This window comes from Amblyomma maculatum, chromosome 3, assembly GCF_055883805.1.
Source record: "Amblyomma maculatum isolate TAMU_Amacu chromosome 3, ASM5588380v1, whole genome shotgun sequence".
Taxonomy (NCBI): Eukaryota; Metazoa; Arthropoda; class Arachnida; order Ixodida; family Ixodidae; genus Amblyomma; species Amblyomma maculatum.
Window position 1 is genome coordinate 167,779,995 of NC_139346.1, and position 16,090 is coordinate 167,796,084.

The window sequence follows — 16,090 nt, forward strand, 5'->3', positions numbered from 1 at the left end:
GGCTATTTACATTGCCCCTAAATTGCCTCAGGAGTGAAATTTCTTTTCACCTAGAGAACAGCAGCTTGAGCACTCTCTCTACGGGGATAAGTAGGAGAATATAGTTGCTCTCCTGGTTCGTATTATGCTGCAAAGGTGCATTAAACAATAGTGTCATGTGTGAAATCAATCTCTCGCAAAACACGTCGGTTGCCGATGCCACCGAACGTAAATAAATACATCTCGTTTTTGAGATGCAGAAAAAAATGGACATACTTGAACGAAGGCTCTTAACAAACGCCACTCAGCGACGGAATGAGCCGGCGTACATGAGCACGCATATGTGAAGAACCTATCTTCTAGAGGTCGCACTCGCTAATCACCAATTATAGTTGTGTGGCTAAGTAAAAGTATTTTGTGGTCTTCGGGGAGCGCCATTCACGTTGTCGAGCAAGTATTTCAAACCAGTGACATTCCGAGAAAGTACGCTTCGTAGAAAAAGCGACACTCCGGCTCAAGGAAACGCTTGCGATACATATACCGCAAACCGGTTCGCCGCTAAACATGGTTTTAAATGCTGCTTATGCTAAAGTGTTTCAGCGTCTATTCAGCTTTTCGAAATCTTATACAGCAGCGATTTTTCAGTAACCACCCAGTTGTATCGCTGCAGCTCGCCAAATTAACGCACCATTAACCGCGCGACTCAAACGGACAGCGTATTTATGTGCTTCGTCGTTCCTCCTATAGCGTTAGCGCAGAGTTGTCCCGTCCGGCTTTGAACTATAAATGTTGTGGAGCTGCTCCTTTTCTTTTTAGAATGTTTCTTAACATAGGGGAGTATATATTTACTCCTGCAGAGTGGCGTATGCTTCACTCTGGCTAAAAGGAGTGCGATGATTCGGAAGACAGCATTAAATGTGGGACACGTGTACACTCCATCGAAAGGAGTTCCTAGCATTCCTTTCCTACTAAAAGTGTACTGCCTGCCACAGCAGCGTTTGATCGTGAAAGCTACAAGCCAGTCTTTGCCGGCGAAGAATCCTCTTAGCCGAATGTCTGAATGATCGAGGGTCGTAGGTAATTGTTTTCAGCTTTTACGTTATTTCATGAAGTTTCCAAGTTTTGTCTTAAAAAAGATGACGTATTTTCAAATATAGGCATGAATATCTTAGTCTAGCGTGTTTAGCGAACAAGCTAAAAATTCAAGTAAGTGTAGCACATGAAAGCAATCTAGTCCAAAATATTGCTGAAAAGGTTAGTTCCCTGTTTATCAGTAATTAATTTGCCTAAAGGGATAAAAATAAATAACGGTTTTCATCGCTCAATAGACGCCAGTTGCTGCGTTTTGCACATCCATTTATTTCACACGCATTCGTATCTAATTCCCTTTTTTTGTAATCGTTTTGGTTCATGTTACGACGGAAGGTCGTCCTGCATAAAATCGGCTCTTAGCCTTTTAATAAATGATACTTCTTAAGTAAGAGATGTGCGATTTCACCGTATTGGCAGTTACATTTTTCTGCATCAAAAGGTGTCTTACTTCATTTTTTTTTTTTCACTTTAGCATGGAAAAGAGCATTCAGGTAAAACCTTTTTTTGGTATTATGTCCAGCTGACGTGAGACAGTGGTAAGGTGTGCCACTTAGCAAACGATAGTCGCAAGATCTTAAACGCAGCTTGAACTTTCATCACAACTTTCATGAAATTTTTACATCCAAGAGCTTGCTCATTTTCTGTCTGCGTCTTTCAGTGATTGTTTTGTTATTTAGCCCAGAGAATATTTATTGCTTATGCTCCTTGTAACAAATTTAAATGCAAGTTCGAGCTGACGTTGCCTCCTTCATTCGTCCATTGTGTGTGCGTTCCATTCCTTCTCAAGCTTCCAGGCAAGAAACCAGTTCTCCAATCTCATGAGCATGAACCCAAAGATTTACAAAATAATTTTAACTTCTTTCAGTGGCCCCTTTACTTAAACTAGCACCACATTCGAAGCTAGATCGCACGGGAAAACAATGGTAAACTATCAATTTATTTCAATCTCTGCTGAGGCAAAAAAAGAAAACATTCGCACAGATGTCGACGTCCAGGTGCAGATTCGTCCGTGAAAGCAGGGCTGTCATCACGACAGCATGAACGACGCATCCCACCGACGTCGGGGCTCTTTTTGTTTGTTACCTTTATGGCTCTACTTACGAGGATGGCCGCTAGAGAGCGCTGCGGGAGTGAGCGCAATGTGCACGCACAGGTGTCATCAGCGGAATCCCCTAATTCTACATGCTCTCCCTTCAGATTTAATTACAGGTTATCTGCCTGAGGTTATAATATCCAACGACTGCCGCGTTTTCTTTCACGCCATTTTCGCTCGCCCCACATGCAGGCTATAGGACATCTAAAAGAGAGCTGACTGTTCACGTGCTCTTCTCGTACTGCGCGTGACTGCTATGGGTAGAGCCTGCCGTATTGTCAACGAGCCCCCACCAACAGGTTGCACCGACGTAGCCCTGCTGGCGGCCGCACTACTGCTCCTGCTGAGTAAGTACATGAAGCAATTTTATTTTTCAACACCGGTGACGTAGGTGCCGAACACTCGTGGAGCCTCTGCTTTCCAGCTCATTCGACTGAGGCCGCCTTCCTCTTAGATGCATACTTAAGTGTTTGTCTCCATTTGCGCTGTAAAGGCGCGCATACTAGATCCCCAAGGGTCCCAAATGAAGTGTCTTATAGCCTAAGTGAAACCTGCCGAGTGCTGATTAGAGTGGCGCGGTCTAGTCTGCAGTATTTATCGTTCACAAAATTAGGAAATACCGAATACCTAGGTTTCTAATTTTGGCTACAGGAATAAAGTGTCACATCGGAAGTTTTGGTCCGTTTTGAAATTCGCGCCTATGTACAATGCACGTTGAGGAGCTCATATTTGTTGGCTTTCAATAATAACCTGCAAAATAAAAAATTCCAGAATGAAGTGGCACAGGCTCAGTGTCCCAAGACGTATGTCAGAGATCAAAATTTGCTTTACAATTGGAGTGCTTTTCCCGACGGGGCTTAGCGTTTGCTGTTAGGGGAGAGATTTGCGCCAGGAGGTTCCACATTTTAACTCTCTTCTCAGGAAAGTAAAGCAAAAAGCTGCGTAAGTGATACCTTGGTGGAAATATTTGGGCTAGCTGTTTTTCAAGACATCTTACAGCTCCTAAACCGGCACTTTCTTCCTGAAGCAAAAGTTATTGGTCCTATGATTAATTAAATTGGGAGAAAAAATACTACAAATAACTGCAGGTGGTTGATATTTCCGGAGCCATCCTCTACGGCGTCTCTCGTAGCCTGAGTTGGTTTAGGACGTTAAGCCACGTAAACTAAACTGAGCTCTTAACAGTTCAGATGACTGGACAGTACATTCCGCTTTTTACAAGCTGAATGACAAATCCAAAGCTGAAGCCAAAAATGAAAGACTACCAGAGTTTTCAGTCCAAGGAGCCAAAAAGATTACGCTTCAAGCTGCGTTAAGCTCGTTTTACCTATGGGCTCAATGAGCCCATTGGAAAAACACAGAATATCTAAAGATAGGCTTCGTGAGAATGCATAATGTCAGGTCACGTAGTCCCATTCACTGGTGGTTCGCTAAAAGGCGTAGATAGAGTCATTGTGTTAATCGTGAAACGTAATTTAATTTTGTGCAGTTGGTTAGTATTGCATTTATGAAGGCAAAGGAACTTAGCAAGCGTAGCCGTATATTGCTTTTTTTTACACATCTGTTTTGTCTCAACGAATGGTTTACACAGAACCTTAAACTACAGAAATACGGCTACTCAAGGGAACAGAGAGTTGACCTCACCGCGTCGACCAACTTACTGAACTCTTCTCGCGCAACATATTACCTGGACAAGCCAGGTCTACTTCGGGCTTGCAAAGCTCCCCCTGTCCTTTCTTGCTAATGCTCTTCTCTGTACTCCTCACTATCCTCTCCCTACCCCTTTTCCTTCCTGCCGGTCGCAGCTCGGGGGCAAGATATTAGATAGCAGTTGCTGCGGCCGACAACATTCTTTTCCATCCTTTTTGATCATTATTTTATAAACCGCTATACCACCGCCACCACTCCACCACTCTCAGGAGTTACCTATTGCGTCGGGCCTCAGCGGAGATGGCCCGCAGATCCTGCTGGCCTATAGTGCGAATTGCACCCAATTACAATAAAAACGTTCATTTTTGGATGCATCCGTACACATAATTCACTTATTCGTGTTGAGTCCTATATTCTATTTGTGCAAAGCAGCATGGTAGAGTTGCAAAAATATTCGTGGGCACAGCGTAAGAGAATGTAGAAGCCTAAGTACAGGCATACACAAATATATGACAAAGTGTTCATTCCTAACGTTTCTCCTGTCACACTGAGGGTCAGGTCTAGGTCGGAACGTTAGAATCGAAGTTGTTTTCCGCACGTGTTTGCCCTTGCTTCGCTGAAGCTGTATATACACTCCAATGGCTACAAAATCGTTCATTGTATGTATGTATGTATGTATGTATGTATGTATGTATGTATGTATGTATGTATGTATGTATGTATGTATGTATGTATGTATGTATGTATGTATGTATGTATGTATGTATGTATGTATGTACGTACGTACGTACGTATGTATGTATGTATGTATGTATGTATGTATGTATGTATGTATGTATGTATGTATGTATGTATGTATGTATGTATGTATGTATGTATGTATGTATGTATGTATGTATGTATGTATGTATGTATGTATGTATGTATGATTTTGGTTTTGGTTTTGTGGGGTGTAACGTGAGACTCGGGCTATGAGAGACGCGGTAGTGGAGGACCCCGGAAATTTCGACCACCTAGGGTTTTTTAACGTGCACTGACATCGCACAGCACTCGGGCGCCTTACTTTTCGCCTCCATCGAAAAGCGGCTGCAGAGGCCGGGATTCGATCCCGCGTCCTTGGGAACAGTAGTCGAGCCGTAACCACTGCGCCACCCCGGCGGGGAGCATGTATGTATCTGTATGTATGTATGTATGTATGTATGTATGTATGTATGTATGTATGTATGTATGTATGTATGTATGTATGTATGTATGTATGTATGTATGTATGTATGTATGTATGTATGTATGTATGTATGTATGTATGTATGTATGTATGTATGTATGTATGTATGTATGTATGTATGTATGTATGTATGTATGTATGTATGTATGTATGTATGTATGTATGTATGTATGTATGTATGTATGTATGTATGTATGTATGTATGTATGTATGGGTTCATTCGTTCGTTCGTATTACGACGGACATGTGTGGACAAAAGCCACTGCGACCTTCAGAAATGTTTTCCGCGTTTCCTAGTTGAAAGTGGCAGCTGTGGTATGTGCGGGCTGCTAGTAGGTGCTAGTGGGCTTTCTCTTGGATAGATAACCTTTCTTTTTACCCGATGGGAAGGCACGATTGCAATTAGAACAGAATAGCATGCTCCGTTTGCGTATGTACGCACCTGTAGGGGCGGGTGTGAGCATGTATACAAGTGGCCATACGTCTGTGGGTGGATTAGAGTGCGGGCAAGCGAGCACATTGAAGGATACATGTTGTGTGTCAGTTGGCATGCAGCCCGAAGAATTACCGTCGTCTTCAATTTAAATTAAAAAAAACAATCAAAATAATTCAATGCCTCCTATGGACTATGCTGCAAATATATCATATGTGTTATATCTGTCCTGACGCTTAGAGATCTATACATTATTAATGTAAATGCAATGCATGGCCAATTGCTGAGAAAAACGGTGCCGTTCAGAAAAAGAAAGCATTTATTTATAGTCAGGTCGTATGTAACCATTAACCATCGTTATTAAAAATGACCATTACTGAGTGACAAATGATGTTACTAAATAATGTTGAGGGGCTTTAATGACAATAACAAATGCCTTCTTGGCTAATGTTTTAGGCTGAGGGGGCTTGTTGCAAAGGGCTTTAGGGTAAATGAATTACATCAAGAAGGTGAGTTAGATCAAGGTAAGTGATGTCTCATACACAACATGCAAGCATGTCTTAAGTACCTCCGTGACTTTTTAATATACTGTTATCCTCATAAAAAGAACAACTATCGTTAACGGCCGCCCCTAGTGCTCAACTGGTGCCATATGGTTGGTAGGTTTGTTTTGGGAAATGCGGGAATTTCAATTGTGAACGCTGGTGGTATGTGTACTTCTCTCTCTTTGCCCAAACATGTCGTAATAATCTTTACGTCAGTATCAGTGGTTGGTTCGGTAACCTTATTACCATTTTATTTCTGTACATCGAACATACTTTCTTTATTTCTTTCAGTGTTATGACGCGAGTATTTTATTTTCAGATTACTCTGCGTTTGAAGAGGACTCCGAAGAATCTGACGACGAACGCTTAGAAAAGGAAAAGGAAAATGTATGTATGTAGACTGCATTAGAAGTATGTAGTGTACACTTAGAACCCTATAATGAGAACTAATAACTCATTCAGGGCTAGACCCCGGCGTGGTATTGCAGTGGTTAGGTCTAGTTAGGACACTCGACTGCTGTGCACAGGGAGGCGGGATCGAATTCTGGTCGTGGTGGCCGCCTTTAGATGTTTCGTGAATGTTTGTGCATACGCATATAGCCGCACTATGTTCGCAGCTTTATCGGGGACATATAGAGCTTTATTTGCAGTGCTCAGTAGTTCACACTTCACGCAGGGTGATGATGGTGGGAAGGCTGGGCAGCCTGGTCGCCCACAACCACCACCGGCGCGTGCTCCGCTTGCGGCAATTGAGGAAGTCGGCGACTTCATCGACGACCCCCAACCAGCAGGCGACGACCCACCAGGTCAATACCACTTATGAAGTTGCACCGCCTAATTCGAATAAAGTGATGGAAGCAAGGCTTGTTTCGAAGTACTTTTTACACTGAAGACAGGGAGCTAGATTGAAGTTTATTACAACGCAGCGCTAAGCGAAGGCCAGTATAGGTCTTCTACAGATGTTCACAGGTGACCCATGTATGACAAGTCTGCGTAGTGGAATTAGGGTAAAGATTGTGCAAGGTAGGTTTGGTAAAGGTCTGGTGTATACTCCTCATATACATACGCTCGATGAGAAAATTTGCAAAACACTATAAAATTAGTTATATCATCCTCTTATACTTTGAATATCCCTCTGATTGGCTAGCGTATGCAAGGGCCGGCCATCCAATGAACCGATTTTCCAAAGGACAGCTTTGCAAAATATGGCACAAAAACAGAAACCTCTTGCTGGGAGATGATTCAGAGTATCATGGTTTACTGTATTCGCGGAGCGCACTTGTTTATCGATGTCTCATTCTCCTTTGTCTCGCTCGTCAGGCACCGCGCCATCATCCGCAGTGCAGCTGCGTCAGCATCGCCAGCAGGAGCATCCGGGCCTCACCTCCCAACGACCTGCCGCGCTTGGAAGTGGGCCAGCAGCAGCAGCAGCAGCAGCCAATGGAGAGAAGAAATATCACAACTGTGCATCGGCGCAGGGCCGGCTAGAACTAGCGTAGAGCGAGCTGCACGGATGCATGCTCGTTTTAGGGAAGCCAAAAGAACATTGATAACCTAAGAAGCGTACCACGGATAGGCGAGATATTATGTATACGCGAGATAATCAGTTTCGACGATGATATAAATTCAGCGGAACAGCCTACATTCACCACCTTTCCAGTTGCTCTTGTGTGTATAGAGCGTACAAGCGATTAATAAAGGTACCGTTCGCTCTTGTGAGCGACGCTGAAGCACCCCAAGTGTAGGAATGTCATTTTGCACAGCTGGAAAACGTACTTCGGTGTGCGTGCAATACTTATTCATTGTCCACGCACAATTGCTCGCTCTTGATGTGCAGTACATATATCTGCCTACAGAAGCTCTACAATGGTGCATGCTTGCGTGGGCGTGTATATGCTTAGTCGTCGTGATGTGTTTTGTGTCGCAATCGCAGCATTTACAACTTTCCCATCCGATGTTACCTGCGTTCAAAACCTCAATTAAACACCGCGTCGCCTATAACATATACCAGTGAGCAGTAATGTAGTTTTGTATTTTAATTTAAAATCTGCATATCAAAAATGGCTTTACTGCATAGCTAATATAGGTCACAGCAACATAGAAAACGGCAAAATAAGGTCGCTGGGCATGAATGGGATGTCAACTGCGTAATAATTAGGTGGAGGCGTATTAGTTCGTTGAATTTTTTTTTACCTCTACTAACTCAACGCTAGCAAGGTACCTTTATTTTCCGTGGCGCTTGTTTTAGAAAATAGATTGAGTGGAACCGAAAAGAACGCGGTCATAACGTGGTAGGACGACTGCATGTTAAGGAGTATGCGTGAGCTCAAAGATGCACGAATTAAAGGATTAGTGATGAATCGAGTATTAAAGGGCATGTGCGCGAATGAACTGTTATCAATTTGGTTACTCTCCTGCGAGAGGCCAGGCGGCAGCTAGCGCTTCGCTAAAAATAACTGATACCAACATTCCGAGATAAGAAGACAGTAACTGGCCAAAGCTGAAAAGGTCTCGCAGCCCACCGCAAATGTCATGTATAATACAGGTCGGTCGCACTGTGCGCTATCAGTCGCTGTTTTTAACCTACGTAGTTCTGACCGTCCTGATAAGCTCAGTTGGTAGAGCAACTGCCCTGGAAGGACGATGGTCCCGGGTGCGATCCCCGGACACGAAGGAATAACTACGAAGTTTTTGAGAAAGCTGTATAGCTTTCCATTCCGGCCGTGTGGCTGCACTTCGGAGGACGTCAATGAATAATTACTCCCTCATTACCGTACGCAACCTTTTTACACACACTGTTCACCTTTTCCGTCCAAGACAAGTGGCAATCCAACATAGCCCCTAAATATCTGAAGATAGAGTCACTTTCAATAATATATTTATCAGCACTAATAGGGTTTGTTCAGAAAGAATAGAACTTGTTTCGTTCGAACCTAATCCTGCCGACAAACTTCTGGTGGCACACCTTGAAAATCTACCCGACGTCTGAATGACTTAGTTGGCTCTAATCAATTAACTAATTAAACTACATGCACTAAACTATTCTACAGCGAGATTTTTTTTCATCCTTTATCTAGTCCAACTATTCCTTTTTTTATCACTCGTTTCGTTCGAACGTAATCCTGTCGACAGACTTCTGATGACACGACCTTGAAAACATATACCCACTTAATGCTTACGCATCAAAACTAAGTGTGAGCGCGGTGCCAGAACTGTCACCTCTCTCACCTCCACATAAGCATCATCATCGTCATTCTCCGGTGTTCGGGAGGTCCCGCGCAGACTTCCAGATTCGAGCTGGAATAAAGACGTTTTCTCGAGTGGTGGCTCACACTAAGAAACGTGTAGAGTTTTTTGCAGGATTGAAATGCGATGTGCTTCGTTTGTAGCTGCCGCGTCATCGAGCTTTTTGGACTGCACGTATATGTGTCCAAGTGGATGAGGAGCAGGTGGCAAAACTGGAACGAGAGATCAGTAAGGGACTAGGAGGGCGAAAAAAGAAAACAAAACATTTTCCTGTGTAGAATCGAGACACGTGTACAACAGTCCTTCTGTTTCACCACGTGTCATTGTATTTGTTCATTACAGTTGTTTTGTGTGCCCCTGAAAGGCGGAGGAATGTAGTCTTGTTTTCAGACGCAAGTGGTTGGGATAAGCTGGACGAATGTATGACAGAATTCATCATGCCCTTTTGGGAATGTTGGAGAGTTATCTCTACTGTGTTCATTTGCGAGTTTTGCGTTTATCTTGCATCGACCACGTGACCAGCCGTATATAACATTGCACCACGCATATAACGAATAATTATGAGTACCACGTGACCTCGGATATAAAGCACACGGGAAAAAACATTGATGCGGCTGGGTTTCGAGCCCCCACCACACAGTTCTCTCAACAGAGGGGAAGCTGTCATTTGGAGACAATTACAGACAGGGTCATACCCAAACCTACCCCGCCGGGGTGGCGCAGTGGTTAGGGCGCTCGACTACTGTGCCCAAGGACGCGGGATCGAATCCCGGCCTCGGCGGCCGCTTTTCGATGGAGGCGAAAAGCTAGGCGCCCGTGTGCTGTGCGATGTCAGTGCACGTTAAAGAACCCCAGGTGGTCGAAATTTCCGGAGTCATCCACTACGGCGTCTCTCATAGCCTGAGTCGCTTTGGGACGTTGAACCCCACAAACCAACCAACCAACCAACCAACCAAACCTACATATACTAAACAAAATGCACCCTAGATATACGCGGACAGATGTCCGTGTTGCGACGAAAAATCCACACTATATCACATCACATGGGCCTGTCAAAACATAGACGTGGTCCCCAAAATTCGAAACCAGAGTGCGGAGCAATGGGAGACTGGTGTGCAGCGACCGCTGCGAATTCGACCAGCAAGCTCTGGTACACCGAGCCTCAACGGGCGGCAGTGGCCAGCGGAGTCCTGGACTCAGAACACCGATCATTGAGTAGAAGCGGACGAGGTCAGCGGAGAAGACTCCTGGAATGCAACAAGGAGACACCTCTGAAGACGCCCCAAAAACCACCCAAAAATAACAAAGGGCTAAATAAAGTTTTTCCTTCCTTCCTTCCTTCCTTCCTTCCTTCCTTCCTTCCTTCCTTCCTTCCTTCCTTCCTTCCTTCCTTCCTTCCTTCCTTCCTTCCTTCCTTCCTTCCTTCCTTCCTTCCTTCCTTCCTTCCTTCCTTCCTTCTTTCCTTCCTTCCTTCCTTCCTTCCTTCCTTCCTTCCTTCCTTCCTTCCTTCCTTCCTTCCTTCCTTCCTTCCTTCCTTCCTTCCTTCCTTCCTTCCTTCCTTCCTTCCTTCCTTCCTTCCTTCCTTCCTTCCTTCCTTCCAGTGCCAGAACAAACAGACAAGCTTCACTGGGCCAGGCACGAGAGCACTGTATTTATGCCATCGCCAACTTCTTTTTTTTTTTTTTTAAGCAATAGAGCACTGTATTTATGCCATCGCCAACGTCTTTTTTTTTTTTTGTATTACCATGCTTTAACATAAATGCAGTGAAACTGGAAAAAACACAGGGACGTGCCAAACATGCTTCTTTTTTCGGCAAAAGGTCGTCGTGACTGTTGTTTGTGGGCTCGATGAAGAAAACGTGCGGCCTGGCTACTCTTGCTCATAAATGAATGGTTCATAAACCTAAAAGAGCACTACGCATAGCAACGTTAAATGTTAGTGGACTTGCTTAGCGGCGCAGGCAATATCAGCGGGGTCGCTTATTCCTGGAAAAGGATTTGGGCATCATTGCAGTTTTTTTAAAAAAGTTAGACTGCAAGTCAAGAACAGACAGACCGCGAACGGTATAAACCTTTTACTTCGAGGCATGATGTATGTGTTTGTCACTCGTTAGGCATGTCAGATGGAACTGTGCTGCGCTTCTTCAAAATAGTTTGTAAATTGTGGTGCAGACAGTCGCAGTTTGCCATCTCGCCGCCGACTGGTTGTAGATTTTGAGTTCGATCAGTGCAAATAGTGAATTGTCTGTAATCTATGCGCCTATAACGATGTACAAGAGAGAATTTTTTTCGAACGCTACGAACCTACCTTTACGAGTGAGAAGTCTTATTTTTCTGGATTATTTTAATTCCATCTGTTTTTCACAGGATCGAATTCAAACTTTGCCTGTATGCGACCAGAGTACTCTTTTTCTAAATTTGTTAATTATAGACTACAATATAGAAGATATCGGCCATATGTTGGCCAGCGGCGGCACGCCAGTGTTAATTCATTTTCAGGGTACTATATGGTATCGCCGCAGCCAATGACGCCTCGTGTAAAATTGAAATAAATCTCGTGCTGTGCAGCAAATATCGTCGTCTTCTGTGAAGTTCCAGAGGACATTCAACAATGGGCCGTCCAGTAGGCCCGGGGTGCGCTCGAAAAGCACAAGCCTCACGGCCCACCACAAACGGGCCAAAATGAGGTAATGCAGAGTAGGGCATAAGCCCGGGTCGACACTTGGCCAGCGTCACGACGTATTAAACGTATTATCTCAATAAAGTCACACACACACACACACACACACACACACACACACACACACACACACACACACACACACACACACACACACACACACACACACACACACACACACACACACACACACACACACACACACACACACACACACACACACACACACACACACACACACACACACACACACACACACACACACACACACACACACACACACACACACACACACACACACACACACACACACACACACACACACACACACACACACACACACACACACACACACACACACACACACACACGCGCGCGCGCGCGCGCGCACATACATCTGCGCCTATCCATCAGTCACTAGGCGGCTCTTTCAGCCGTTACCATGGAACAAGAGCTACTCGTTCCTATCATTCCTAAATCAGTTTACGGTGACATCTAAACAAACAGGTTGTGCCAACCGTGGTAAAGTACGCCTGACCTAACGATCAATATCCACGTCCGACAATGTCGAATTAATCAATTTCTTTTGTCTGTTTTTCTTTCTTTTTCTTTTTGCTCATCTATGCACGGTCCTTTCAGCGCGATGAAACCTGCCATATAGTCCCTGCGTCCGGTATTTTGCGCCTTGGAACAGTCTTCTGAGTTTCGAAAAGCAGGAGCTATTATTCTTGAAATTTATATACTCATTTTCTAACTCCAGTGTTTAAAAACTATCCCAAATGACGATTTACACGGCTTGGACGCTGGTAACAAGATACATCCACACTAAATACCTAGCCCCAACAGTACATCAATGACCAGTTTACAACCAGGTTCTTCTTTCCCTGACCTACATGACTGCTAAAACCGTATTCGTGGCCAAGCTCTACATTTAGACATATTCATAGACGCCCCTGAGAGCTTTCGGTTTCGTTAAATGTGATTGCACCCTGCTTATGTATAGTCTATAAGAGATGTGTGTCAAGTTAAAACAATGTATTGCTCTTACCTTTTTCAGTTCCACTCACGCGGTAGGAATACAGAGGAAGTATGTAATAATAAATATAACATCAAGCGATGGAAAGTCAGTTGGAGTGTGACTCTGTATCGAAGACGTACAGCTCAAGAAAATGCTGCGAAATATCGGCCATTTGTTCAAATGTTATCTTGACTTCGACTCCAATTTGAGTTAAAAAGCTACCACATTTAAGTCAACGTGAAAGACCACCATCACCAAGATCAGCTGCTTGATGATGACTGCATGAAAGGCGACATTTTTCTGCATGTAATTCCCTAAAATAAAGGAAGAATCCGTCTTGTCGATTCAGAAGGCATTTATTTCAATTTTTATAGTCCCCGTATAACCGCGGCACAAGAGCAGAAATGACTGTCACTTCAAAAGGCACTCATTCCACCTTCCTTCGCTGCCATTATTCTTCTCGGTTGTAGTTCCGGAAAAGAAAAAAAGAAAATGTAAGCATGTGGCTGCAACACTGTCGCCTGTTGCATAACAAAAGCTGATGAAAGCGTGCCGCTGGACATCGTTTGCTACGCTGTTAGGGATTAATGACGTTGCGTAGATTTTCCACCACGGCAGTCACAGTCACTTGGAAAGCTCAACGCACACCTTCCGGTTCACATACGCAGATGTTATCACATATTGTGTGAGTGGGGTCGGTTTCAGCAACGCTTGCATGTCTTACACAACACTTTTCGAATCGGATGAAGAAAACGCGGTTCCGGCATCGTGCTCTGTCGAGTGCTGCCGCCTGGACATTTTCGCAGGCAGTAGTAGCTTTGTCGCAACCGTGTCCGAGAGTTTTCACTTCTGTTCGCTCCCCGATCACGTGACAGAGTCCGCTGCCTTTGTACAGCTGCGCCGGTGCTTCTCGCAGCAAGGTCGTCGGGTAGATCCGCTCGGTGAGAGGCCGCGTCCTGAAAATAAACAGCGAAACTTATTTAAAGCCGTTCGAGCATTTTGTCCAGGTGGTGCAGACCAAGTACAGCAAACATCGAGCAGCGAGACACTAGAGACACTTGAGACACTTACGAGAATGACAACGTTACAAATCATGTAAGGTTTAGCTTTCTGTTGTGAGATAAAAGCAGTTGCGTATGAGCACCAGATCCAGTATCTAACAGAGACAATACTATTAGTAGCAATACCAGAAAAACACTTGCATCGATGGTAACAGCATTAATTCTACCTTAGCTAAGAAAAGAGCGGCTTGAATAAAAAAGTAGCGCCGTAACTCTAATTCGATGCAACGATCGAGAAACAAAAAAAAAAAATATCCCTCTCTCACCTGTAATAATTTTCAGATTTCCATATCTGCCTTTTTTGCACCTTTATTATTATTATTTTTTTGTAATAGGTTCAATCCAATATACCTAAAAAATGAAATTATCTCTCCCACCTTAACTCTTAACTGCCACTACTGCTAGCGCGCGCGCTCACATATTTAAAGTTGATAGGCTATTGTTCTCTAAAAAATGATATATATTTTAATACAATGTTCAGGCCCCATATTTCGTTACACTTTATGATCTATTTCCTTTTTTTGCAATACGTACGACTTCTATAGCGTCATCAAGCCATAAAGATGTATGTGAATGGAGAAATGAACGATGCGAATTTCTGATGTATGTATAGGGATATTCTTTTTATTACTTGATTTGCTCATTGGTCATTAACAACGTAATTTGAGAAACACTAGCTATAAACTAAATGGTACAAAATTTCTTTACGTAGCTGACAAACCGTGCGTGTGAAATGTGTTAAAATATATGAATGTTTCCAAACAATGGAGAAGAAAAGAAACAATCGAAGAGTTTTTAATGCCACAAGAACTTACTTTTTGCAAACAGTAGGTGATGATACTAAGTTTTAATTTTTATAAAAACTTTGATGTATGCACTTCCTACATACGACAATTTAATCGGGAAGCTAACACCCGCTTTATCTCTAGGTTTTAATGTACAATATGTGCTCCTGATTTCAACTACATAAGGCGAAGAAAACTCGTGCGAGCCTCGCATGAAAGTGATGGCTGTGAAATGCTAGAGCCCCTTAATTGTTGGCTCGCTTATGGCCACTTGATGGGAAAGTATTTATTGTCAGGCTAACGTGTTGGTGAATACTTTTTGGACATACGGGGGATTGTGAAGAAGAACACGTGTTGGTCAAAATATGCACGATACGTCGATGAATCTTTCAGCAACGGACGCGCTGCTACTCTTTTGCCTACAATTAAGGTGCATTGTGAAATATTCGCTAGGCTTGTAATGAGTTCGCCTGTTGAGAAGTTCTGAAAGTCTTTTCACTACAAGTGTCTGGTTTAATTCATCATAAACAGATTAAATCTGCTGTTATGCACGAAAACAACTAGCTCCGTTTATCGCCTGCCCGGCGAACAGTATCGCGCGGTATTATTTCTGACTCACCACTATAAGCTGACTAAAAAGAAGCCACGGGGGTGTGAAGATATTCGGCACAGACATTATCTAAAAAAAGTACTACTCGTTTTCGTGGAAACAAGTACAGATCACAGTTGGATCATGCAAACATTGCAGAACTGATCGAGCTTACCTTTTACTGTCGTCAGGTGAAGTGTAAGAAGGGCTAAAAATCGGTTCAGCCGTATGATGTTTCCGGTGATGACTGAGAGTCGGCGCTCCGAGACCTTGCCGCTGGCTGCAGAGTCGTCTCCGTTGCCACTGTTTCTGCTTCCCCTGAAATCCCTTGTAAGGCCAGTCATTGCGAAGCCCACAAATCGATTCCACTTGTTGCTCGTACACAAGTGACACGCCGTCCAAAGAGACAAGCGTTATGAGAGCTAGCCTCTCGGTCGCCGACCAACCAATCAGCCCGTCCGTAACACGGATCTGCCACTAATCCACCCGATAGCTGTGCTTCGGAGAATCAGATGACCACGCCTGAAATCGAACGCGGCAGATATGGATGTGGTCGAGTGATTGCCGACCAGCGGTAATGTATATCCAGCAGCAGAATTGCGATGTTGCCAATTTGGAAAACGACGGCTATCTATACACTGATGTTCGGATCCCTAATTGGGAACCACGTCGGCATGCGTCATCACCGCTCAAC

At 43.9% G+C, this 16,090-nt stretch overlaps 1 protein-coding gene and 1 long non-coding RNA gene across 2 annotated transcripts; one reads left to right on the forward strand and one right to left on the reverse strand.

Moving 5' to 3' along the window:
* The first annotated feature begins 2,201 nt into the window (after positions 1 to 2,201).
* LOC146196802 (uncharacterized) lies at positions 2,202 to 7,748 on the forward strand. The gene is made up of 4 exons (XM_084596405.1): positions 2,202 to 2,511; positions 6,337 to 6,404; positions 6,694 to 6,823; positions 7,338 to 7,748. Exons 1-4 carry the CDS (start codon positions 2,421 to 2,423, stop codon positions 7,514 to 7,516), a joined length of 468 nt encoding a protein of 155 aa, XP_084452531.1. The 5' UTR covers positions 2,202 to 2,420; the 3' UTR covers positions 7,517 to 7,748.
* Positions 7,749 to 13,298: 5,550 nt separating this feature from the next.
* Positions 13,299 to 16,007, reverse strand: LOC146196803 (uncharacterized). The gene is made up of 2 exons (XR_014705649.1): positions 15,572 to 16,007; positions 13,299 to 13,917 (listed from the first exon to the last, which is right to left on the reverse strand). It is a non-coding gene; the product is annotated as an uncharacterized LOC146196803 (long non-coding RNA).
* Between the last annotated feature and the right edge of the window lie 83 nt (positions 16,008 to 16,090).

Bases quoted from the DNA above. Each gene is read 5' to 3' on its own strand.
- LOC146196802 (XM_084596405.1), top strand. From the start codon at position 2,421: ATGGGTAGAGCCTGCCGTATTGTCAACGAGCCCCCACCAACAGGTTGC. The intron at 2,512-6,336 runs GTAAGTACATGA...TTTTATTTTCAG, and splicing joins CGCACTACTGCTCCTGCTGA to ATTACTCTGCGTTTGAAGAG. The intron at 6,824-7,337 runs GTCAATACCACT...CTCGCTCGTCAG, and splicing joins AGCAGGCGACGACCCACCAG to GCACCGCGCCATCATCCGCA.